Here is a 22,713-nt window from a genome sequence, read left to right as displayed (position 1 = left end):
GTTCCTTAAAAAACTAAAAATAGAACTACCATATGACCCAGCAATCCCACTACTGGGCATATACCCTGAGAAACCATAATTCAAAAAGCTACATGTACCACAATATTCATTGCAGCACTATTTACAATAGCTAGGACTTTGAAGCAACCTAAATGTCCATCGACAGATGAATGGATAAAGAAGATGTGGCACATATATACAATGGAATATTACTCAGCCATAAAAAGGAACGAAATTGAGTTATTTGTAGTGAGGTGGATGGACCTAGAGTCTGTCATACAGAGTGAAGTAAGTCAGAAAGAGAAAAACAAATACCGTATGCTAACACATATATATGGAATTTTACAAAGCGGTACTGATGAACCTAGTGGCAGGGCAGGAAAAAAGATGCAGATGTAGAGAACGGACTTGAGGGCACAGGGTGGGGGAAGGGGAAGCTGGGATGAAGTGAGAGTAGCATTGACATATATACACTACCAAATGTAAAATGGATGGCTAGTGGGAAGCATAAGGAGATCAGCTCCATGCTTTGTGATGACCTAGAGGGGTGGGATAGGGAGGGTGGGAGGGAGGGGATATGGGGATAATGGGGATATATGTATACATATAGCTGATTCACTTTGTTGTACAGCAGAAACGAACACAACATTGTAAAGCATTTATACTCCAATAAAGATGTGAAAAAAAAATGCTGTTGTGTGCAGCTCAAAACAGAGGGAGGTTTAAAAAAAACAACAAAAAAAGACTCTTTACCCTGCAGTTGACAGAAACACAACTCAAACTGGTTCACATAATCAAAAGTTTCCAAGGACTGATAAGGCTTCAGACATAGCTGGATCTACACGTTCAAATGATGTCATCAAGGCTTAGTCTTGTGAATTCCTTAGCAGTCCAGTGGTTAGGACTCTGCGCTTCCACTGCCAAGGGCCCAGCTTCAATTCCTGGTCAGGGAACTAAGATCCCAAAAGTGGGGGGAGGGGGGCACGGGGGGGGACTTAGTCTCTCTCCATCTCCTGACTGGTCTTTCCTCTGGATTTTCTTCACTCTCCAGCAGGCAGGTGACGATATGCCACCAGCAACTGCAGCAGTGCAACAGAAACAGTAATTCTTTGACCTCAGATTGCCAACAAGAACCAGAAGTTGGTTCCCATGGGACTGGCTTGGACCACGTGGCCACTGCTGAATCAAACATGGAGGCCAGGGGGATGGATGCTTTAATCAATGAGACCTCAGTGGTGGTCTCAACAGGAAGATGGTTCAATAAACAGACATTAACAAGAAGAAACAAAAGGATAATGAACCTCCACCACCATCTTTAGTTTCTTTCCAGGAGGAACTCTCCCTATGGGACTAATAGGGCACCATACACTGGCTTAGTGTGTCCTCGGTTACAAAATGTTTCTCACCCTCACCTTGACTCTTTTTTTTTTTTTTTTTGGCCACCCCACGCGGCTTGCAGGATCTTAGTTCCCCAACCAGGGATCGAACCCAGGCCGCAGGCAGTGAGGGTGCTGAGTCCTATTCACTGGACCGCCAGGGAACTCCCTAACCCATTTAATCCTCACCACCTGCCCGCGAGCCAAGGGCATACCTTGGCTGTATACCCTTTGTAGAGATGAGGCAACTGAGACAGAGACATTAAGGGGCTTGGCTAAGTCACAAAGCAGGTAAGGAGCAGACCGAGGTTCTGTGGAGAGGTGTGTGCAGAAAAAGAGGAAACACACTGAGCCCAGGCAACGTCCTCTGTGTGTCAAGCTCCCCCACCTCCTCCACCACATCCTCCCCATTTGCCTGCGTCTCTGCTGCGGCCCCGTGTCTCCTGCCTCTGTCCCTTATCATCAGCTACTGCCAGCTTCACCACACCTCCTCCTCGACCTTTGCTCCGGGCTTGTTTTTCCCTCTGGACCGGGGAACCTCGGGCTCACTTTCAATTGCTGCCTGTCCTTTCCAACAGCCTCAGCATGTGCACGGGAAAGTGCGCCCGCTTCGTGGGGCTCTCCCTCATCCCCCTCTCCCTGATCTGCATTGTGGCCAACGCCCTCCTGCTAGTGCCCAACGGTCAGATCACCTGGACCAAGGACCACCTCAGCTTGCAAGTCTGGCTCATGGCTGGCTTCATCGGCGGGGGCCTGATGGTGAGAGGGCTGGCCAGGGCACACGGGCCAGGGGGCTGGGTGCCACTCTCCGGGGTCCTGAACAGGAGGGAGAGGGAGTGAGGGAAAAGGATGGCTGCCCGGGGAAGGGATGGCGGTAGCTTGCGGGGGAACCGGAGCCTGCCCAGGCTGTCCCCAAACACTGAGCACTCTGTAGGGGAGGTTCTCAGCCCCAGGGTCCTGAGCTGAATGTCTGAGGGGGATGAGAAGGAAGGAGCCTTACTGCTCGAAACTCTTCCCTCCTGGGTAGGGAGTATGTCCTACCAGCCCCTCGCCATCCCCACTGCTGAGCAGATGCTGGAAACACCTCATTACAGGGGTTGAGGCAGAAGGAACAGCTCGTTCCATGGGAGGTTATCAGGTTAAGACAATAATGGGCTTGGTGCGGGTGTGGTTTACAGTGACAGTATCTGGAGCCAGGGAGCGATGTCGCAGATCAGTCTTTCTACCTATCCACTCGGTGTCACTTTCCCCATTTCCATGTCCCTTCACTCTCCACCCAGGTTTCTGGATGCCCACTGTGCGCTGGGCACTAAGGACAAACTCAGAACTCGGGTCAGTATGGTGGAGAAGGGGTCCCTGTGGCTTCCTGGAGACTAGGATCTGTCAGGAGAAGTTGGGGAAGGGGAGACACAGACTTCCTGGACTTTCTAACCCCCATTCGCCACCCCCCTCCCCACTCAGGGAACTTTTTTGTTGTTTTGTTTGTTTGTGCACCGCGTGGCATGCAAGTTCTTGGTTCCCCCACAAGGGACTGAAACCGTGCCCACTGGTTAACCGCTGGACCGCCAGGGAAGTCCCTAGGGGAACTTTTTGGAAGGTCAAGCGATTTAACATCTTTATGGCGTGAAGATAAAAGATCTACCCGGCACAGTTCCCCACTTCTCAGGATGGCTGACTGATGAAATTCTCAGGGGGATGCCTCACCTTTGTCTCTTTCACTGGCCACAAGTCTGTTAGCTAATGGGGACACCTCTTCTCCTTTACCCAACAATCCCCTCTTACCCATCCAGGTCTTTCCTCCTACTTCCCCCACCCATGGATTTATGGCTGTTGGACTCCACACCATACCTCTGACCTCAACCCTCTCTGAGACGTCACACTCCTCCCAACCCCACCCTCTCCGCCGCTGTCACATCACACCCCTCCTCCAGCCCAAACCACCACCACCTCCCCACGATCCTACTTGCCTGCTTCTGGGGAGACCCCCAAGGATGCCCCCCCAACATGCTCATTCCCAGCTTCCCTCTGGCCTCCATGCTCTCAGCCACCCTGGAGAAGGTTCTCTCAAGTGTATTCACAGTTACTGCTATACCACAGGGACACAGGCGAGGGCCCTGCACTCCCTGAAGCAGGTGTTTCTGCTGGAGAGACACACAGTATCAAGGAAGCAAAAATGTACGCCCCACAGGAGGAAGGGCTGCCTGTTTCATTGGCTGCTGTGTGCCAGGCGCCTAGGCCTGGATTAACAGGCACTGGATTAATAGCGAATGAACAAAGTAAACAGACGAGTGAGATGATCTCAGATAAAAGTAGGGACCATCAAGAAAACAAAGCAGGATGCTGTGTAAAGAGCTCCTGAGGCAAGGCGGGGCGGGGGGGGGGGGGCACTTTTTATAGCATTTTCAAGGAAGGCCTTGATGAGGTGACTTCTGAACTGAGACCCAAAAGACAAAAAGAAGGAATCAGCATGACAGACAGGTGAGTACAAAGTGTAAGGCAGGAATAGGCCTGCACATCTCAGGGCTGGAGAGGCTGCCAATCGGAGGAGGGCAGAGGCCAGAGCACCTACACCCTTGAAAGGCACAGTGAGGAATTTGAATTTTATTATAAGTGCACAGAAAACTATTGAAGGACTTTTTACCTTTTTAGAAAGTCATACAGACAAATGCCCAGATCCTTAATATATAGCTCAGTGAATTTTTATAAAAGGAACACACCCATGTTCTGGGTACTCAGATCAAGATGTGGGTCATTACAAGAACCCCAGACATGCCTCCCACCAGGCCCTACCCCACACCGACAAGGGCCTCACTATCCTGACTTCTATCCCAGAGGTTAGTTTTGTCTGGTTAGCACTTTATATAAATGGAATCATACAGAGTGGACACTTTTGTTCTGGTTTATCGAGGTCAACATTATGTTTGTAAGTTTCATCCATATTGTTACACAGTGCTGTAGTTTACTATTTCCAATATTTACACAATTATTTCCATTGTGTAAGTATTACTACAATTTATTTAAACATTCTACTGTTGATGGACATTTGGATAGTTCCCAACTCGGGTTTATTCTAAATAATGCTCTATAAACATTCCTGTAAATGTCTTTAGGTGAATGTACGTTTGCATTTCTGTTGGATAGATACCTAGGAGTAAAACTGCTGATTCTTAAGGTATGCAAATGTTCAGTGCTAACAGATATTACCAAAGAGTTGTCTGAAGTACTTATGCCAATTGTATTCCCACCAGCAAAGGATGAGAGTTCTAGTTGCTCCATATCCCGCTGGATATGGCTGGCTGCTGGGTGGTGAGTAAACAGTAGGAGGTCAGCACTGTGTGCAGAAAGACCAGACTGAGGTCACTACAGTTGTCCAGGGGAGATGATAGTGGCTTAGATGAGGCCAGTGGCCATGGAGATGGAGAAAATTAAACAGACTCGAGCTATAAACTCAGTGCTTCCTCCTGCCTTTTCAATTACCCTTCTCTTTTCAATGAGACGAGATAGCAGAGAGCAAGGCAGACAAGTTCAGACAACAAAAGGAAACACTTTGGCTAGAAAAGTAAAGATCAAGGACTTCCCTGGTGGTCCAGTGGCTAAGACTCCGTGCTCCCAATGCAGGGGGCCCGGGTTCCATCCCTGGTCGGGGAACTAAGATCCCACATGCCGCAACTAAAGATCCCGCATGCTGCAACTAAGATCTGGTGCAGCCAAATAAATAAGTAAATATTCTTTTAAAAATCACAAACAGGGCTTCACTGGTGGCACAGTGGTTAAGAATCCGCCTGCCAATGCAGGGGACACAATGCAGGGTTCGATCCCTGGTCTGGGAAGATCCCACATGCTGCAGAACAACTAAGCCCTGTGCGCTACAACTACTGAGCCTGTGCTCTAGAGCCCGTGAGCCACAACTACTGAGCCCGCGTGCTGCAAGTACTGAAGCCCACGTGCCTAGAGCCCGTGCTCCACAACAAGAGAAGCCACCGCAGTAAGAAGCCCGCGCATCTCAACAAAGAGTAGCCCCCACTCGTGGCAACTAGAGAAACCCTGTGCGCAGGAACAAAGACCCAACACAGCCAAAAATAAATAAATAAATTTATATTAAAAAAAAACACAAACAGAGAGGTCGTTTGAAATTGGTAAATCCAAATTCCAGGTGTCTTTGGATCCAGGAGCTTCTGAGTAAGTGATGTAAACAGAAAGGCTAAGCAAGGGGGCCAGCATTGGCCCTAGACCTGCCATGAGACATGGAAGAGGGAAGAGTATCTGGTGGAAAGTTCATTCAACTCTGCAGGTGTTTCTGTAAGGTTGCTGTGGATGATATAATGGAACTAAAACTCTCAGCCCCTCCTTTGGAGAAGATCAAAATGCCACCCTGTTGGTGTGTGCCAGACAAGGAAGACAGGGAGGCACAGATCCAGAGAGCTGTGGAATTCCAGAGATGGGAAGACAGGCAAAGAACCTGGTCTGGTGCAACAAAGTTAAGGCTGGAGCTAAAAGTGAGACGCCTCGAACGCCTTCCTGGAGTTCAGTCTTGATAGGCTACTCTTTGAGGAGACCCTAAAGGATTGGATCGGGAAAAGACCAGTTGAAAGCTAAGTTTAATCTGGCGGTAGCAATGTAGTATGGAATGTGAGTTGGCACAGGGCAAGAGATACAAAAATCTAGTAGGGAGGCTGAGCACATCCTTCTCATGGGAGGTGATTGGGGATTGACCGTGGGGAAGAAAAAAGTACTGACAGATTCAAGAGCCATTGAAGGAAAACTCCCAAAGACTTGAGGTCTGGCTAGGTGTGAAGGATTCAAGTTTTTAGGCTGGGGTGACCTGCAGGATATTTCCACTGATGGAAACAAGAAAGCCAAAGGGAGATGAATTGGGGGGAACAAATTGTGAGATTAGTATGAGGCTGGATGAACTTAAGCTAAAACCAAGACATTCAAACGAACATACCCTTCAGGCAGTTAGATTTGAATTTGGAGGCATCAATTTAGGAGACAACAATTGTTAGAGGAAGCAGCTGATGCCCTGGAAGGGGATGGGCTCTCTGAGGAGGGCCACGGGAGAAAGAAAAAGAGGATCAAGGCTGTATCTTGGGGACTCCTACTCTTCCCATCAGAGTCTTACATGCTCCTCCACCCTCCATCATAACCCCAGTTCACCAGGCATTCCAACACCACTATTCCTTCCTGCCGCTGAGGGACTCTATAGTTATTGAGCATTTACTCTGAGCAAGTCTTGACATCAAGGCAACCTGTTATTTCATTAAATCCTGAGAACAGCCCATTTTACAGAGGACAAAACTGAGACCCAGAGAGATGAATCAATTCACGGAGTGTGAAGTGAGCACAAGGTTGGCATTAAACCCAGGACTCCTGACTCCCATTCAGTTGGGCACCTACTGTATGCTGAGATTTATGGGGGATATAATGATATTGCGCCCTATCCTCCTGGAGGCTACAATCTGGACAGAGATAAGTAGGCACATAAATATAGATAAATTTAAAGCAGAGCCCCACAGTGCTCCAGGAGAAGTAGAGATAAGATCTCCCTATAGTCCAAATGGCTGAAGGCATCACAGGAAGCTTACCTCGTCACAATACGGGGTAAGTGCTGATCCAAGTTGGGGACCTGGATGACTCGCTATCACATCGACTCTGATCCCACAGGTACTGTGTCCAGGAATTTCCGCCGTCCGGGCAGGGGGCAAAGGCTGTTGTGGTGCAGGCTGCTGTGGGAATCGCTGCAGGGTAAGATGCAAATTAAGACGGCACTCAGCATACGTCTTTGAATCTGTCTTCGAAGAATCACACCTAAACGCCTCCACAGAATTCCCAGCTTCACGAGGTCCTCTGCAGAGTCCTAGGCTCCATCTTACCGCTCCCTCGCACCCGCACATCTTAGGCTTCAGTGGGCCTGACCGGAGGGAACTACAATCCCCATGAACCTCCGCGGCCAGTGGCTCTTAGAATTAGCCGAACTCCAAGCCCTGGAGTTTGACGGGAAATGTATTTTTAACGAGACTGGCTAGAGCTCGGTAACAAAGCGGGGGGCGGGGGGAGCTAGGCGCGCTTTGCCCACGAGTGGGGCGGGGACGGCCCAACTCACCTCTCCTCGCACTCTGTATCCAGATGCTGCGATCGGTCTTCTGCTCGGCGTTCGGGATGCTTGGTGCCATCTACTGCCTCTCGGTATCAGGAGCCGGGCTCCGAATTGGACCGCGATGCTTAATGCACGGCTCCTGGGACTACCACTTCCAACACACCGCGTAAGGCTCAGCCTGTATTCGCGCCCCCGCCCCCATTCTCTGCTACTGCCCACCTGCCTTTCCCACGTGGACCGAGAAACCTAGGTGGGATTCGGCTTCGAGACAGCTTCCTCCACGTGGGCCGAACGAGTCCTTTGCATATCCCCCTCGGCGCCTGCGCGGGGCGGGGAGCCCCGAGGGGGGCGCGCTCCTCGTGACCTCCTTCTCTCACGTGACCCTGCCCCGCCCGCAGAGGCTCCTATCTGCTCAACCGCACTCAGTGGAGCTCGTGCGCGCAGCCGCCACGTGTGGTCTATTGGAACGTGACACTCTTCTCGCTGCTGGTGGCCGCTTCGTGCCTGGAGATTTTGCTGTGTGGGGTGCAGCTGGTGAACGCGTCCATTGGTGTCTTCTGCGGCGATTGTCGGAAGAAGGAGGTGGGACTGTGTGGGATGGAGCTGTCGAGGAAATCTATTTGCTACATGACTAAGTCCTCACTTTTTTTCCGCAGGGCGCCCCTCACTGAGGCCCCACGGACCTGGTCCGTCGCTCCTGGACACCCGCCTGGCCCGCCCCCGCCCTGGAATAAACTATTTAGAGCTCTCTTCCGCGTCTCAGATTGTGCCCTTTACAAGGAGTGTCCGAAGGTCTCCATATACACCGTGGCTTGGGGCTCTCGTGTTTGGGACCCTTGCACCCCGCTTGTTATTTCCTTAATAAATAGTTATTGAACTATTAGTGCACTGGAAATACTGTGTAAACAAGACAGGCAAGTTCTGTGCTCTTAAAGAATTTAACATTCCAGGGGTAGAAGATGGGCAATTTTTAAAAGAGGCAATAGATTATTTTAATTGGTGATAAGCACTTTTTAAAAACACGGAGAAAAAAAAACCACGGAGGTAGTGGGATAGATATTGACTGATGGATGGACTTTTTTAATAAGATAAAGTCCAAGAAAGAGAAATTGGAGCTGAAATCTGGTGGATGGGCTAACCATCTGGACAGTTGGGGGATTCCAGGCAGAGAGGGCAGCAAGGACGAAGACCCTCAATGGGACTCAGTATACAGAAAAGCCACTGTTTGAGTTTTGGCGCAGCAGGGAAGGAAAACTATGGAAAAGACATCTTAGCCTCCTAAGTTCTAGAAAATGAAACCTTAACACGATATAGCATTGTCACCTCCTAATTTGGTAGAAATTTCTTGATCTGGGGTCACTGGTGGTTCAGAAAGGAAACAACCTGGTCTCTTAATGGGGACGATGTGTCTGCAGAGGCTCACAGAAAGGCAGGGACTTCCTTAACTTGTACGCAAAATTGTGTTTAAGTGTGTCTTTTCTGAACTATGGGTCGGTAACTTTCAGTAGCTTGCCATGGACTCCTGAAACCAAATCCTAATTGGGCCTGGCCCAATGCTAGGTTAGGAGGAAGATGGGGCTACGCAGTTTCCCACCCCTAAAACAAGAGAGACCAAAGCCAAGACAGAGAAGCTTTAATAGCGGAGGTGGGACTAGGCTTGGGCTGGGAGAGGGCGGCGATGGTGTCAACTGCGGCAGCAGAAAAAGCGCGCGTCGTTAACAGCGGTGTCATCGCGGAGGCCTCCAGGCCGCTCGATCTTGGTCTGCAAGCCGCACACTCCTTTAGGGCAAGGCTCACTCCAGTTTCCAAAGTCTCCCCAGGACAGACCGGGCCCCTGCAGCTCCGTGCTGTCGGAGCAGCGAGAGCGCACGTTGTTCGCAGCCGTGTTGTCCCCGGGGGTCACGGGTGCCTCCACGCGAAGCGAGAAAGCCACCAGGAAGCCGCCGCCGGGACACCACAGCGGCTCACTCCACGCGCCCCACCTGCGAGGAAAGCAGAGACGCGCGGTCTCCGCGGGCGCCCTCACCCACCTCCAGCCGGACCCAGGCCTCGGGGCTTCCCAGTCAGGTGCTCCAGTCACCTGACCTCCACCGAGGTGCGGAGCTGGGAGTCTCCCACCTGCTTCCCAGGTCTAAACCTCCCCACAGCGCTGGAGGAACCTGCCTATCGGTAGGGGATGCGTGTAATGGAGAGTAAGGGGCATACACCGACCCTAGGGGATGCTCGGCCCCTGCCCCCCACCTTCCAGACTGGGACTCCACCACGTGCGTGTTGAGCTCCGCATTCCCGCGCGCGCAGTGCAGCCGGATTCCGTTCAGAGCCGTGTCGTCGCCAGTAATGCCTTGGGGGGGCTCCACCTGGGCGGCGGAGGACGAGTCAGAAGACTGCCATCCTCTGCTTGGGGTCCCCACCGAGACCTAGGCCTGAGCCCCTACCTTGAGTGAGAACCCGCTGGCGAAGAATCTGTCAGGACACATCTCTGGCCAGGCCCAGTCGCCCCAGGGCCCCCCGTTGGTCACCTCGATGACCAATGTGTAGCCGCTGGACGCATCTGCTCTTGCACGCCCGAAGCACGTCGCCCACAGCAGCAGAAGCAGCTTGGCTCCCGCGCCCCGCTCCATCCCGCAGCCTCTGTGAGCCCAGGCCCTTTGTGCAGGTGTATACCACCTTTGCCCTAAGAGGGCTCCGACTGCGGAAGGGCCACCTGGATTAAGTGACACTCAAAACTAATCCGTTCCGGAAGCCTACAAACTTGTTTCTCAGCTCAGGGAGACTGACGCTCCCAGCGCCAGAGGAGGAGGGTTTAAATAACCACCAACCTACCGAACGTTTACAGACTATAGGCCACGAATCGTGGTTAGCGTTTTGTTGGCATGTTTTATTTAATCCACACAACAATTTTAGGAGGTGAGAATTACCATTCCTATTCTGCCAGTGAGGGAACTAGGGCTGCGAAATTGCAAGCGACTTGCCTAAGGTCACAGTCAGCAAGCCAGGGAACATTCCAGCACTAGGAAATGGGGAACCCACGGCTAGGGATGGAAGTGATGGTTCCAGAATCCCACTGGACAGGGACCCCAGGGAACTCCAGGATGTGAGGGAGCATCGAAGTGAGACAGGGCAAGAATCCATGAACTGTGGGAGCTGGGAAGCATCTTGTGAGTGATTGGGGCCCCGACTCCTTGAGAATCTGGGACATTCCTTCCCCTCAAAAGAAAATGTACACAGAGACAGGAACAGTTTTAAAAAGTTTATGGACAGGGAACTGAGAACAGGAGACGACGCTATTTCTTTCATCGCTTCCTGTAGCCTTTCCCTCCATGTTTTTCCCCCTGTGACCACCAGGGGGACTCCTAATTAAAAACAAAACATTGTTGTGGGGAGTACCACCCCTGATTTGCCTGCCCTTCATACAACACATTCCTTTGTCTATTCAATATTACTTATTTAGAAATAATGTGTTTGGGCCCAGGCAATATTCTAAATGCTAAATAGAGCAGCCACCAAGAAAAGGCCCCTGTCTTCATCAGAGCTCACATTCCAGTGGGGGAGACAGATGATAAATTCTCCAATGGACCCTGAGCTCTGTGAAGGCACATTTGTCTTCATGGGGCCTAGTACAGGGCCTGGCATGTGGAGGTAGTTAATAAAGGTTGGTTTGATGAATGATTGAGGAATCAATTTGGAGATTAAAAAAAGTAAACTACAAAAATGTAAAAGGTGACAGCCTAAACTATATAATTGAGACCTCAGGCATCCAGATTAAGATAAGGTCCCCTGGGCTTCCCTGGTGGCACAGTGGTTGAGAATCCGCCTGCCAATGCAGGGGACACGGGTTCGAGCCCTGGTCCGGGAAGATCCCACATGCCGCGGAGCAACTAAGCCCGTGCGCCACAACTACTGAGCCTGCGCTCTAGAGCCCGCGAGCCACAACTGCTGAGCCCTCGTGCCACAACTACTGTAGCCCGCGCGCCTAGAGCCCGTGCTCCACAACAAGAGAAGCCACCACAATGAGAAGCCCGCGCACCGCAACAAAGAGTAGCACCGGCTCACCGCAACGAGAGAAAGCCCGCGCGCAGCAACGAAGACCCAACGCCGCCAAAAAATAAATAAATTTATAAAATAAAAAATAATAATAAGATAAGGTCCCCTGGGGACAGGATAGAGAATTTAGAAGAGGGTGTTCTCTGAATCCCAGGTGCCCCATGCTTGAACTTAAAAGGTAAGATTTATGGAGCAGCTGTAGTAAGCTTTTCCATTTACAGTGTTTGCACATACGATATCAGTTAATCCTCACATGAAGCCTGCAAAAGAACATATTATCCTCAATGTACAGTGGAGGGAACTCAGGCCCAGAGTCAACTTAGGGTCCACCATTGCTCAGTGGGGGAACTGGTTCTGACCTCAGCCTCTCCTCACAATAACCAGCCTTCCTCTTACTACAACCTGGCCTTACAGGGAAGGGAAATGTAGCGACGTGTCACTGCTACCGAATCCCCCAAATCCTCTTCATTGATTCCCTCTCTCCTCAAATGCTGCCCTCTGGGGCAAAGGACACAGGGGAGAGGGACTTAGTAGGTTAATTATTAACCCTTTGCGCCTCAGGCACTGCGGCTTCTCTCCCCTCCTGGAGGCGAAGGGACAAGGCCTGGCGAGGGGCTGGTGAGGGGGCGGTGGTCCCTGCAGCAGCCATGCGGGTCGCACTGCCTCAGCCGGTCCCTCGGCGCTGCTTGCGCAGTGCGATTCCTCTTGCTGTCTTCACACTACTGCTTGGTTATCTCTGGGCTCGGAGCCTCCGTGAGTACCCCTTCCCTCACCTGCTGTGGGAGGAACCGGGGAATCCAGGCCCTTGAGACCTAAGGTCTCTCCTCAAGCTCTCGTTGTTCTGTTTCACTTCCCTCAGGTGCCCTCTCAGGCTGCAGATCTGGGGCCCAGTCCTGCATTGCCAGGGAACCGCCTCCTTTCCAGGTACGCTCCCGGAAGGGCTGGGACTGGGAGCTCCAGGTAGGACCCTGAGCAGGGGGAAGTGCACCAGGCTGAGGATCCGATGAAGGGCAGGCCCTCCTCCTCCTCTCCCTTCTCCCGTCAGAAGCTGAGAATACAGCAAGAGGGACACCATCTAGATTTTAGGAATAATTTCTTCAGAGCCCAACTGGGCTGCTTGGCGAACCCAGCAAGCTAGGGCTTCTGCTCCCACTCCTTTCCCCTCCTGTCTCACCCCCAGGTCCGGCAACAGTCGGGACCCTTGGAGGCCCCGGAACGGGAAGAGCCTCAGTGTCTGGGCCCTCAGGGGATGCTGGGCCGCATGATGAGGCCGTTCCGCGCCAGTCTGAACCCGGAAAGGGATGTGGAGTTGTCGCAGTACCTGGCAGGATGGAGGGAGCTAGTCCGGTGAGTGGTCTCTCCCCCAACCCCATCCAGTCTCCGCCTCTTTGTGGCTCCATCGCCCTCTCTCAAACCTTCCTACCCTTCCCACCATCACACACAGGTTCCTAATTCCCCTCGGCTCCATCTTCGCCTTCGCCACAAGCGAGGCCTCCGCCAAAGTGACAGCCCTCGAGGCTCTGGTGCACGGCCCAGAGGCCGCGCACTACACGTCGCTGGCGACCATGGTGGCGTGGGAGCGGCCCGGGATCGCCCCACGACTCTCGGCCGGGTGCCCGGGCTCAATGACGATGCTCTTGCTGCACCGTGCGCTACGCTGGTCCCAGCTCTGCCTCCACCGGGTGGCCACCGGGATGCTCGGAGGCCCGGACGCTGGCGCTCAGTGCAGCGACGCCTACGGCACGGCCCTGGCTCCGCACCACCCCTGGTTCGTCCGTCAGGCCGCTCACCTCGCATTCCTCGCCTTCCCGAGTCGCGGCCGCTTGCTCGAGCTGGCGTGTCCGGGTTCCAAAGAGGCGGAGGCGCGGAACGCGCTGGTCCGGGCCGCGGGCACCCTAGAGGACGTCTACAACCGTACTCAGGGCTTGTTGGCCGACGGCGGCCTGCTCGAGCTGGCCTGACGCCTACTGGCCGGAGGAAGGAAGCGCCCTGGGGAGGGGTCGGTGCAGCTCCAGGTTGAGCCCTTGGCCCCACCTCCCGGTGCCGGAGGCGTGGTCTCCATATACCCGGCTTCCTTGGTGACGTCACCACCCCGGAGGCTCACCTTGATAGGGGTAGGTTTTTTAGACCCTGCCTCTATCCGCAATCTCCGGGAGAAGGGAGGAGCTGTGGGGAATAAAAAGTATTCTTTGGGACTTCCCTGGTGGCAGTGGTTGAGAATTCGCCTGCCAATGCAGGGGACCCGGGTTTGAGCCCTGGTCCGAAAGATCCCACATGCAGCGGAGCAACTAAGCCCGTGAGCCACAACTACTGAGCCTGTGCTCTAGAGCAGCGAACCATAACTACTGAGCCCACAGGCCTAGAGCCCTTGCTCGGCAACAAGAGAAGCCACCGCAGTGAGAAGCCTGCACGGCAAGGAAGAGTAGCCCCTGCTCGCCGCAAGTAGAGAAAAGCCCGTGCACAGCAACGAAGACCCAACGCAGCCTAAAATAAATAAATAAATAAATAAATTTATTTAAAAAAAAGTATTCTTTGGTAGCCGTCGATTTAGGGCGTTTTGTGTGATGACAGCAGGCGCTTAAGGGAAACAGGAAAAAATAGATGTGGGAAGATGTGTCATCCCCGTTTCCGGCCGCCGAGAGACTCATGCTACCCCTGGCCTATGTCAACCACTCCTACAGCTTCAGTTGCCAACTACGTGCCAAGTCTCCAGACCAGACCTGTCCCCTGAGCTGCAGCCCCCATAAAGCAAACTCTTTCCCGGACACCTCCACAGACACCACAAATGCAACACAACCAACACGAATCCAGTCACCTCCTCCCAGAACTGCACCTCTTCTTGTGTTTCCTATCTCAATAAATGACACCCTTTCCTGTCAACTACCCAAGGCTAAAACCTGTGCGTCTTGCCTCACACCAAGCAGGTGCTCAGCTCAGTAATGTATGTTTATTAAATGACTCCACTCCCACAATAGTAAAGTTACACACTGATAATTCCCAAATTATAACTCCAACCCACTTTCCCCTGGACTCCAGAATACTATATATCACTTCCTTATTCCACATCTCCACTTGGATTTCAACTAGAGATAGCAAACTTAACAAGTCCAAAACTGAGCTTCCAATATTCTCTTCTCCCAAAATACTCCACAGTCCTCGCTAGCTCAGCAAACGACAATTCCATTCTTCCAAGTCCTTAAGCCAAAATCCTTGCAGTCATCCTGACTCTTTGGTTTCTCTTTCATCGTACCCACCTCCAAGCAGTCAGAATCTATTTCTCACTATCTCCACTGCTACCAACCTTGTCAAGTCAACTTCATCTAACCTGGATTATTGCAATAGCCTCCTAATTGTTTCTCTCTTCCATACTTTGCGTCCCTACAGTGTATTTTCAATAGAGCAGCCAAAGTGATCTTTAAAATATAAAGCATATCGTGTCACTTCCCTGCTCAAAACTTTCCAATGGCTTCCTATTGCAGGAAATTTTCTAGATCATATTTTCAGTTGAGAATGATGAAAAGCTTCTCAAAGGCCCTATGTGATCTGATTGCACTAGCCAAACTGACCTCGTCAATATTCATTGAATATGTCAGGCATGATCCTGCCTCATGACTTTGCACTTGATCTTCCCTCTGTCCAGAATGCTTTTCCCCAAAATATACAAATGACTTCCCTCCTTCCTTCTGGTCTTTATTTAAATGTCTCTCCAGTGAGACCTTCCCTGATTATTCTAAAATTTCAACACACACACACACACACACACACACACACACATACACACACACACACACATATCTTCCTATCTCCCTTCTTTGTTTTTTCTTCTTAATATGATTCACTATTTAACATGCTGTATATTGCACTTACTTTTTTGTCTCCCTTAATACATGTAAGTTCCATGGGGCTAGGAATTTCTGTCTACTTTGTTCCCTGATGTACTTCCAGTGCCTCAAACTGTGCCTGGCACCCAGTAGACATTCAACAGCTTTTGTTGAATGAATGTATGAGCACTAAAAATAGTTCAGATGGCTGGAGACAAGTGTGTCAAAAAGAAAAGAGGCGATTGCACAACAAAGTAAATGTACTTCATGCTACTGAATTGTACACCAAAAATGGTTAAAATGCTAAATTTTATGTTATTTATATTTTATTACAATAAAAAATTTAGAAGTAAATAAGAGATGTGATTCCAGACAGGTGGGCAGGAGTGAGTACATGAAGGGCCTTATAAACTATGTTACAGAGACAGGACTTTATCTTGAGAGTTAATTTTAAGTGGGGGATTGTCTGGATCATATTTTCAATTCAAAACACCAGCTCCAGGGATTCTCTGGTAGTCCAGTGGTTAAGAATCCATCTTGCAATGCAGGGGACGCTGGTTCAATCCCTGGTCAGCGAACTAAGATCCCACATGCCGCGGGGCAACTAAACCCAAGTGCTGCAACTACAGAGCCCACCCGCCACAACTAATAAGCCCCTGTGCTCTGGAATCCGTGCATTCTGGAGCCTGCACACCACAATTAGAGAGAAGACCACGCACCACAACGAAAGATCCTGCGTGACACAACTAAGACCCTACGTGGCAAATAAATAAATACTTTAAAAAAACCCAAAAAAACCCACCAGCTCCAGCTGCAGTATGTAGAAATAGTATGGCAGGTTCATAGGAGGACTACTCCACACAGTAACAGCAAAATACACATTCTTCTCAAGCGCACATGCAACATTCTCCAGGATGGACCATAGGGTAGGCCACAAAAAAGTCTCAATTAATTTAAAAAGGTTGAAGTCACAAAATATTCTCCAACTAAACTGGAGTGAAATTAGAAATCAATAGCAAAAGGGAATTTAGAAAATTCACAAGTATGTGAATTTTCCTAACCAACCACTGGGTCAAAGAAGAAATCACAGGGAAAATATTTTGAAGTTAGTGAAAATGAAAACAAAACATACCAAAACTTGGGATACAGCATAAGCAGTGCTCAGAAGGAAATGTGTAGCTATGAATGCCTATATTAAAAATGAAGAAAGATCTCAAATCAACAGCTTAACCTTCTACCTTAATAAACTAGAAAAAGAAAAGCAGGGAATTCCCTGGCAGTCCAGTGGTTAGGACTCCCCGCTTCTACTGCATGGGGCCTGGGTTCAGTCCTTGCTTGGGGAACTAAGATCCTGCAAGCCACGTGTCACAGCTGAAAAGAAAAAAGAAAAGAAAAGAAAAAGGAGAGCAAACTAAATCTAAAGAAAGCAGAAGGAAGGAAATAATAAAGATTAGGGTGTAAATAAATGAAATAGAAAACAGAAAAACAATAGAATCAACTAAAACAAAAGTTGGCTCTTTGAAAAGACCACTAAGATTGACGAACCTTTAGCTAGACTGACCAAGAAAAAGAGAAGACTCAAATTACTAAAATCAAAAATGAAAGAGGGGCTGCTGTGGAGCAACTAAGCCCATGCACCACAACTACTGAGCCTGCACTCTAGAGTCTGTGAGCCACAACTACTGAGCCTGTGTGCTATCACTACTGAAGTCTGTGTGCCTAGAGCCTGTGCTCCACAACAAGAGAAGCCATCGCAATGAGAAGCCCGCACACCACAACGAAGAGTAGCCCCTGCTCGCCACAACTAGAGAAAGCACGCACGCAGCAATGAAGACCCAATGCAGCCAAAAAAAAAAAAAGAGTTTATAGAAGAAAATACAAAAGAGTATTAAAAAAAAAAATGAGGGACTTCTCTGGTAGCGCAGTGGTTAAGAATCCGCCAGCCAATGCAGGGGACACAGGTTCGAGCCCTGGTCCAGGAAGATCCCACATGCCGCAGATCAACTAGGCCTGAGTGCCACAACTACTGAGCCTGCGCTGTAGAGCCTGCAAGCCACAACTACTGAGCCTGCATGCCACGACTACTGCAGCCTGCGTGTCTAGAGCCTGTGCTCCGCAACAAACAAAAGCCGCTGCAATGAGAAGCCTGCACACCACAACGAAGAGTAGCCCCCGCTCGCCACAACTAGAGAAAGCCCACGCACAGCAACAAAGACCCAACACAGCCAATAAATAAATTAATTAAAAAAAAAAAAAAAGAAGAAAGAAAGAGCGGGTGTTCCCTGATGGCCTAGTGGTTAGGATTCCAGGCTTTCACTTCTGTGGCCCGGGTTCAATCCCTGGTCAGGAACTGAGATCCTGCAGAAAAAAAAAAAAAGAGGAAACATTACTAACGATCTTACAGAAATAAAAAGTATTATAAGGAAATACTGTAAACAACTGTAGGCCAATAAAGTAGATAACCTAAATGAAATGGACAAATTCCTAAAAAGACACACACTACCAAACCTGACTCAAGAATAAATACAAAATCTGGGACTTCCCTGGTGGCGCAGTGATTAAGAATCTGCCTGCCAATGCAGGGGACACAGGTTTGAGCCCTGGTCTGGGAAGATCCCACATGGAAGATCCCACATGTCGCAGAGCAACTAAGCTGCAACTAAGAAAAAGCCCATACGCAGCAATGAAAACCCAATGCAGCCGAAAATAAATAAATTAATTAACTTTAAAAAAAAGAAAAGAAAGTGAGAAGACAGTCCATGGAATGGGAGAAAATATTTGCAAATTGTATGTCTGATAAAGGTGTAGTATGTAGAATATAAAAAGAACAATTAGGATTATGGGATTAACAGATGCAAACTACTATACATAAAATAGATAAACAACAATGATTTACTGTATAGCACAGGGAGCTATACTCATATATCTTGTAATAGCCTATAATGGAAATATATATATATATATATATATCTTAATCACTTTGCTATACACCTGAAACTAACACAATATTGTAAATCAACTATACTTCAATTTTTTAAAAAGTTTGATGTTGGGAGTTCCCTAGTGACCGAGTGGTTAGGATTCTGGGCTTTCACTGCAGGGGCCTGGGGTTTAGTCCCTGGTGGGGGAACTAGGATCCCACAAGCCGCGCGATGCGGCAAAAGAAAAAAAAAGAAAAGAAAAAGTTTGATGCTTTGCTCGTGAAGGGAAAATAAAACCCCGCATAACTCAACAATAAAAAGATAACCCAATTTTAAAACAGGCAAAGGACTTAAATAGGTATTTTTCAAAAGAAGATATACAAATGGTCAATCAGCACATGAAAATATGTTCAATGTCACTCATCACAGGGAAAAGCAAAAACAACAACAACAACAACAACCCCACAAGATACCACTTCACACCCACTAGGATGGGTAAAATTAAAAATGCACCACAAGAATTAGGAAGTGGAGAAATCGGAATCCTCATTCATGGCTGGTGAGGATGTAAAACGAGGCAGCTGCTGTGGAAAAGCTGTCAGTTCCTTAAAATGTTAAACAAAAATTTACTAAATGACCTAACAATTTCACTCCTAGTATATACGCCTAAGTATATACCTAAGAGAAATGAAAACATAGTGCGGTCATTCTAAATCGGAGACGCTCAAGTCTATCCTGAAGCCTCTTTGAATCGCAACTCCGATCAGTCCCGCGTATACCGATAGGAACGTAGTTTTTCCAGACGCTTTGGATCTGTTTGTTGTTTGGGTTTTTTTGTTTGTTTCTTGTTTCTTTGTTTGCCACCCACGCTGCCATCAAGCTCTCACGGTCGCAAAGAAGGTTCACTACACATTTCTTTTCCTTTCTGCCGTCAACCGTGGCGCAGCTTCGCCCCCAGAAGGCCTCAGAGCACGACTAAAGAGGGTGACGGAGCGCTTTACGACAGTTGCTTTGTGGCCGTACCGGAGGAGGAAGATGGCGGCCACCTTAGTAGCTGCTCGGGGAGCGCGGCCAGCACCAGCCTGGGGGCCTGAGGCCATTACCCCCGACTGGGAAAACCGAGAAGTCTCAACAGGGGTAAGGAAGGACTCGGGGTTCACGAGATATGCACAAGGATTGAAGCGATGGAAAGATAAGGCTGGAGTGGGTTGGGAGAACTGGAGGGGCGGGGAAGAGAGGTGGTCTGTGTGATGCTGTCAGGCAGGGGAGGGGTATCCTAAGGACGCAGGAGTGGTGTGGGAGGAGGTGGAAGGTAGGCTGAAGCGTGGAATTCTGGAATCTTGCAGGACGAAAGCTTAAGGTCAGGGTGGGCCTTTGGGAACTTGAAGATTGAATTTCTGGTATTCTGCGGGTTATTGAGAACCCCATGAGATTTGACGATGTGTTGGTGGCGCACGACTTTTCTTATACTCTAGGGACTGGATAGACGGATCTTTAAGGTTTGTGTATGCTGGGGAATATGGAGAGGCCCAGACTCACCCCTTTCTCCTCTTTCTCCACTTTCTCCAGACCACTATCATGGCCGTGCAATTTGAAGGGGGCGTGGTTCTAGGAGCCGACTCCAGAACAACCACTGGGTGAGCTCAGGACAGATATGTGAAAGGTCTTTTTCCCGTCTTTCCCTTCCTTCCTTCCTTGCCTGCCAGCCCATCCTTACCCTCCATAGACTACTGTGGGAAGGGAGGTTTCGCCCCTCCCGGGAGATAAGGATTTTTTCCAGCTTCTACTGATTCGTAGTTCTCTTCACCTTTTGGTGAACTTCTTGCAAAAGTTTGTTCTCCAGCCTGCTTCAGTTTAGATGAGAACTAACAGGAAATACTGGAATTCCTGTTGAGGGAGTGGATGGTAAAAGATGAAAGTGGGAGACAAGTGGGGTCCTTCCCTCACTATTCTGCTATCCTGCAGGTCGTACATCGCCAATCGAGTGACTGACAAGCTGACCCCTATTCACGACCGTATTTTTTGCTGCCGCTCAGGCTCAGCAGCTGATACCCAGGCAGTAGCTGATGCAGTCACTTATCAGCTTGGTTTCCACAGGTACTTGTGGGCATTGGGGGAGCAAGTATCTGAAAGGAGTTGGGACCTGAGGAGCGGAATAGTCTGACTTCCAGGTCCTGACACTGCCTTCCCTATGACTCCCTTCACCCTCTAGCATCGAGCTGAATGAGCCTCCGCTGGTACACACGGCAGCCAGCCTCTTTAAGGAGATGTGTTACCGATACCGAGAAGACCTGATGGCAGGAATCATCATTGCGGGCTGGGACCCCCAAGAAGGGGGGCAGGTCAGATACCACCACCCCGAGAACATTGTAACCATGCCTTTCATTCTCTCCCCACCGCAGGCATTTTCTAGTTCTCTTTCCAGTCTCTACATCACTTACTATTAACTTTTCACATACCAGTTCCGCAGTGGACAGGCGAACATATGTGTGTTGTGGGGAGGGTACAAATGGTGACACTCTTCTCCTCCCTCCGTCTGGCAGGTGTATTCGGTACCCATGGGGGGTATGATGGTAAGACAGTCCTTTGCCATCGGGGGCTCCGGGAGTTCCTATATCTATGGCTATGTCGATGCTACCTACCGGGAGGGCATGACCAAGGAAGAATGTCTGCAATTCACTGCCAATGGTGAGAACTGCGGCTTCTGGGTCTGTGAGCATAAATCCCCATACTCGAGCCAGGTCAGCGTTCCTCTTTCCTTGCCACGATCCCAGCATCTGACTCCAATCCCAACTCTCTTCTTTTCTCCACAGCTCTCGCTTTGGCCATGGAGCGGGATGGCTCCAGCGGAGGGGTGATCCGCCTGGCAGCCATTGCGGAATCAGGGGTAGAGCGGCAGGTACTTTTGGGAGACCAGATTCCCAAATTCACCATTGCCACTTTACCACATCCCTGAATCCTAGGATTCTAAGATACAACAAGAGACATCCCATACTGATGACAAAATTCAATAAATAGTTTGTCAGTGAGAACCTATGTGCTTTGGGGTTCTTTTCTTAACCTCAAGCCTGAACTTCTCTGGCCCATTTCTGTTTGTATAAACCACTGCCCTGAGGGAGCTGGAGAGGACCCTTCTCCAGGCCATCATGCCCCACACTTCCGTTACCATATCCAGGTCTCTGTGACACTAGTGTGGTTGGTGTAGGGGCTCCCAGCAAATGACCCACTCCCCTCCCTGTTTAAGCCTAAGGGGGAACTCAGAATTCTGAGAGAGACTGGAGTCACCTCCCCTCAGCCTGCCTCCTGCCTCCTGGGAGGCTACTGGCCCTAAAGTCAGAAGGACTCCACATGTCCGACCCAGGTTCACAGTCCCCTCTCTTCACAGTCACCTCTGTCACCTCATCTTGTCAGAAGCAGCAGTGTGACTTCTTTGGCTTTTGGGAGGAAGTTGGACCTTGGTGCACATGGAGTTTAAGTTTGACCTTGAGTGGGAGAGGGCGGCCACTGGGAGTGCTGTGGGTTGGCTCCAGAAGCCACCATTCCCATGGGGAGGTGATGGGAAGTTACCTTTCAGCCCCACGGATGAGAAACTGAGAGCTGGCTTTGGCCCCTGCAAGACGGTCCCCACTCCAGCCAAGTGCTCATTGACAGTGACCGACAGTCTTGCCGTAATCTACATTTCTCCAGTCTATGGATAAGGGAACTGTGTTTCCACATTTGAAAACCTGGTTCTAGAATATAATCCTACCCTGGAGGATTTCGGGGGGTACAGAGGAGGCTTCCTAAGGAGTTGGTGAGGTCCTGAATTAAGTGAAGAAGGATCTCTCACCCCAAATGTGTATCTCAAAAGAACCAATGCGGAACTTTTGATTTTCTGCAAAACCTGTTCTCCCGGTCCTCCCTGTCTCAAGGCATCTTTGATTCCTCTTTCCCTTGTACTCCAAAATCCTGAGAACTCTCCATCCCTCAACAGAAAGGCCTTTCCTGGCCACTTGAATTTTAAGAAACACCACCCTCCTCCACCCTGCTCTCACATTACCTGTTTAATTTTCTTCGTAGCAGTACTTACCGCTGTCTCCTATTACCATGCTTATTTATTTATTGTCTGCCTCCCCTACCAGAAAGCAGATTCAGTGAGAAGAGAGAATTCCTTGTGCTTGATTCACTGATATATTTTCAATGCCTGGCAGGGAGTGGACATTTGATAGTCATTGAACGAATACGCTCCCTAGCCCCATCTGCTGTCCTGCCTACCCCGCACCCGCTCCAAACTGCTCTCACCACACTCAACTCTGAAGCTTGATTTCAGCAAACCTACTTCCTGCTAGGCACACCTGGGCGCCGCATGAGATCAGCTGCCTCCTGTTCCCCAATCCTGCGTCCTCACTCCCACCTCATGCTGCACTTCCCACCTCAGCCCCATAACAGCCCTGGTGTCGTCCCCATCTCCTCTC

The 22,713-nt window shown here is 49.9% G+C and overlaps 4 protein-coding genes across 7 annotated transcripts; 3 read left to right on the top strand and 1 right to left on the bottom strand.

Annotated features, from left to right (window-relative positions):
- The first annotated feature begins 1,702 nt into the window (after positions 1 to 1,702).
- On the top strand, positions 1,703 to 8,356 carry TM4SF5 (transmembrane 4 L six family member 5). 3 transcript variants are annotated; one of them, XM_004266987.4, is made up of 5 exons: positions 1,784 to 2,135; positions 7,041 to 7,121; positions 7,503 to 7,639; positions 7,872 to 8,055; positions 8,130 to 8,356. In XM_004266987.4, the coding sequence occupies exons 1-5, from the start codon at positions 1,962 to 1,964 to the stop codon at positions 8,142 to 8,144; spliced, it is 591 nt and encodes a 196-aa protein (XP_004267035.1). In that variant the 5' UTR covers positions 1,784 to 1,961; the 3' UTR covers positions 8,145 to 8,356. The 3 variants fall into 3 exon arrangements, with proteins under 3 accessions (XP_049558044.1, XP_049558043.1, XP_004267035.1); XM_049702086.1 differs by lacking the exon at positions 7,872 to 8,055 and having other exon boundaries at positions 1,767 to 2,135; XM_049702087.1 differs by lacking the exons at positions 7,041 to 7,121; positions 7,872 to 8,055 and having other exon boundaries at positions 1,703 to 2,135.
- Positions 8,357 to 9,089: 733 nt separating this feature from the next.
- On the bottom strand, positions 9,090 to 11,660 carry VMO1 (vitelline membrane outer layer 1 homolog). 2 transcript variants are annotated; one of them, XM_004266988.3, is made up of 3 exons: positions 9,909 to 11,660; positions 9,715 to 9,830; positions 9,090 to 9,455 (listed from the first exon to the last, which is right to left on the bottom strand). In XM_004266988.3, the coding sequence occupies exons 1-3, from the start codon at positions 10,092 to 10,094 to the stop codon at positions 9,158 to 9,160; spliced, it is 600 nt and encodes a 199-aa protein (XP_004267036.2). In that variant the 5' UTR covers positions 10,095 to 11,660; the 3' UTR covers positions 9,090 to 9,157. The 2 variants fall into 2 exon arrangements, with proteins under 2 accessions (XP_004267036.2, XP_049558045.1); XM_049702088.1 differs by lacking the exon at positions 9,715 to 9,830 and having other exon boundaries at positions 9,330 to 9,455; positions 9,909 to 11,656.
- Positions 11,661 to 12,164: 504 nt separating this feature from the next.
- Positions 12,165 to 13,712, top strand: GLTPD2 (glycolipid transfer protein domain containing 2). The gene is given in 5 exon segments (XM_049702090.1): positions 12,165 to 12,273; positions 12,276 to 12,373; positions 12,376 to 12,441; positions 12,698 to 12,864; positions 12,962 to 13,712. Coding segments are annotated over 5 exon segments (957 nt in total). The 3' UTR covers positions 13,479 to 13,712.
- Positions 13,713 to 19,225: 5,513 nt separating this feature from the next.
- PSMB6 (proteasome 20S subunit beta 6) lies at positions 19,226 to 21,291 on the top strand. The gene is made up of 6 exons (XM_004266986.2): positions 19,226 to 19,396; positions 19,829 to 19,896; positions 20,225 to 20,356; positions 20,472 to 20,601; positions 20,803 to 20,947; positions 21,073 to 21,291. Exons 1-6 carry the CDS (start codon positions 19,295 to 19,297, stop codon positions 21,213 to 21,215), a joined length of 720 nt encoding a protein of 239 aa, XP_004267034.1. The 5' UTR covers positions 19,226 to 19,294; the 3' UTR covers positions 21,216 to 21,291.
- Positions 21,292 to 22,713: the final 1,422 nt, after the last annotated feature.

This window comes from Orcinus orca, chromosome 19, assembly GCF_937001465.1.
Source record: "Orcinus orca chromosome 19, mOrcOrc1.1, whole genome shotgun sequence".
Taxonomy (NCBI): Eukaryota; Metazoa; Chordata; class Mammalia; order Artiodactyla; family Delphinidae; genus Orcinus; species Orcinus orca.
The sequence above is the reverse complement of the archived record's forward strand: the minus strand, read 5'-3'. Positions and strand labels throughout refer to the sequence as shown.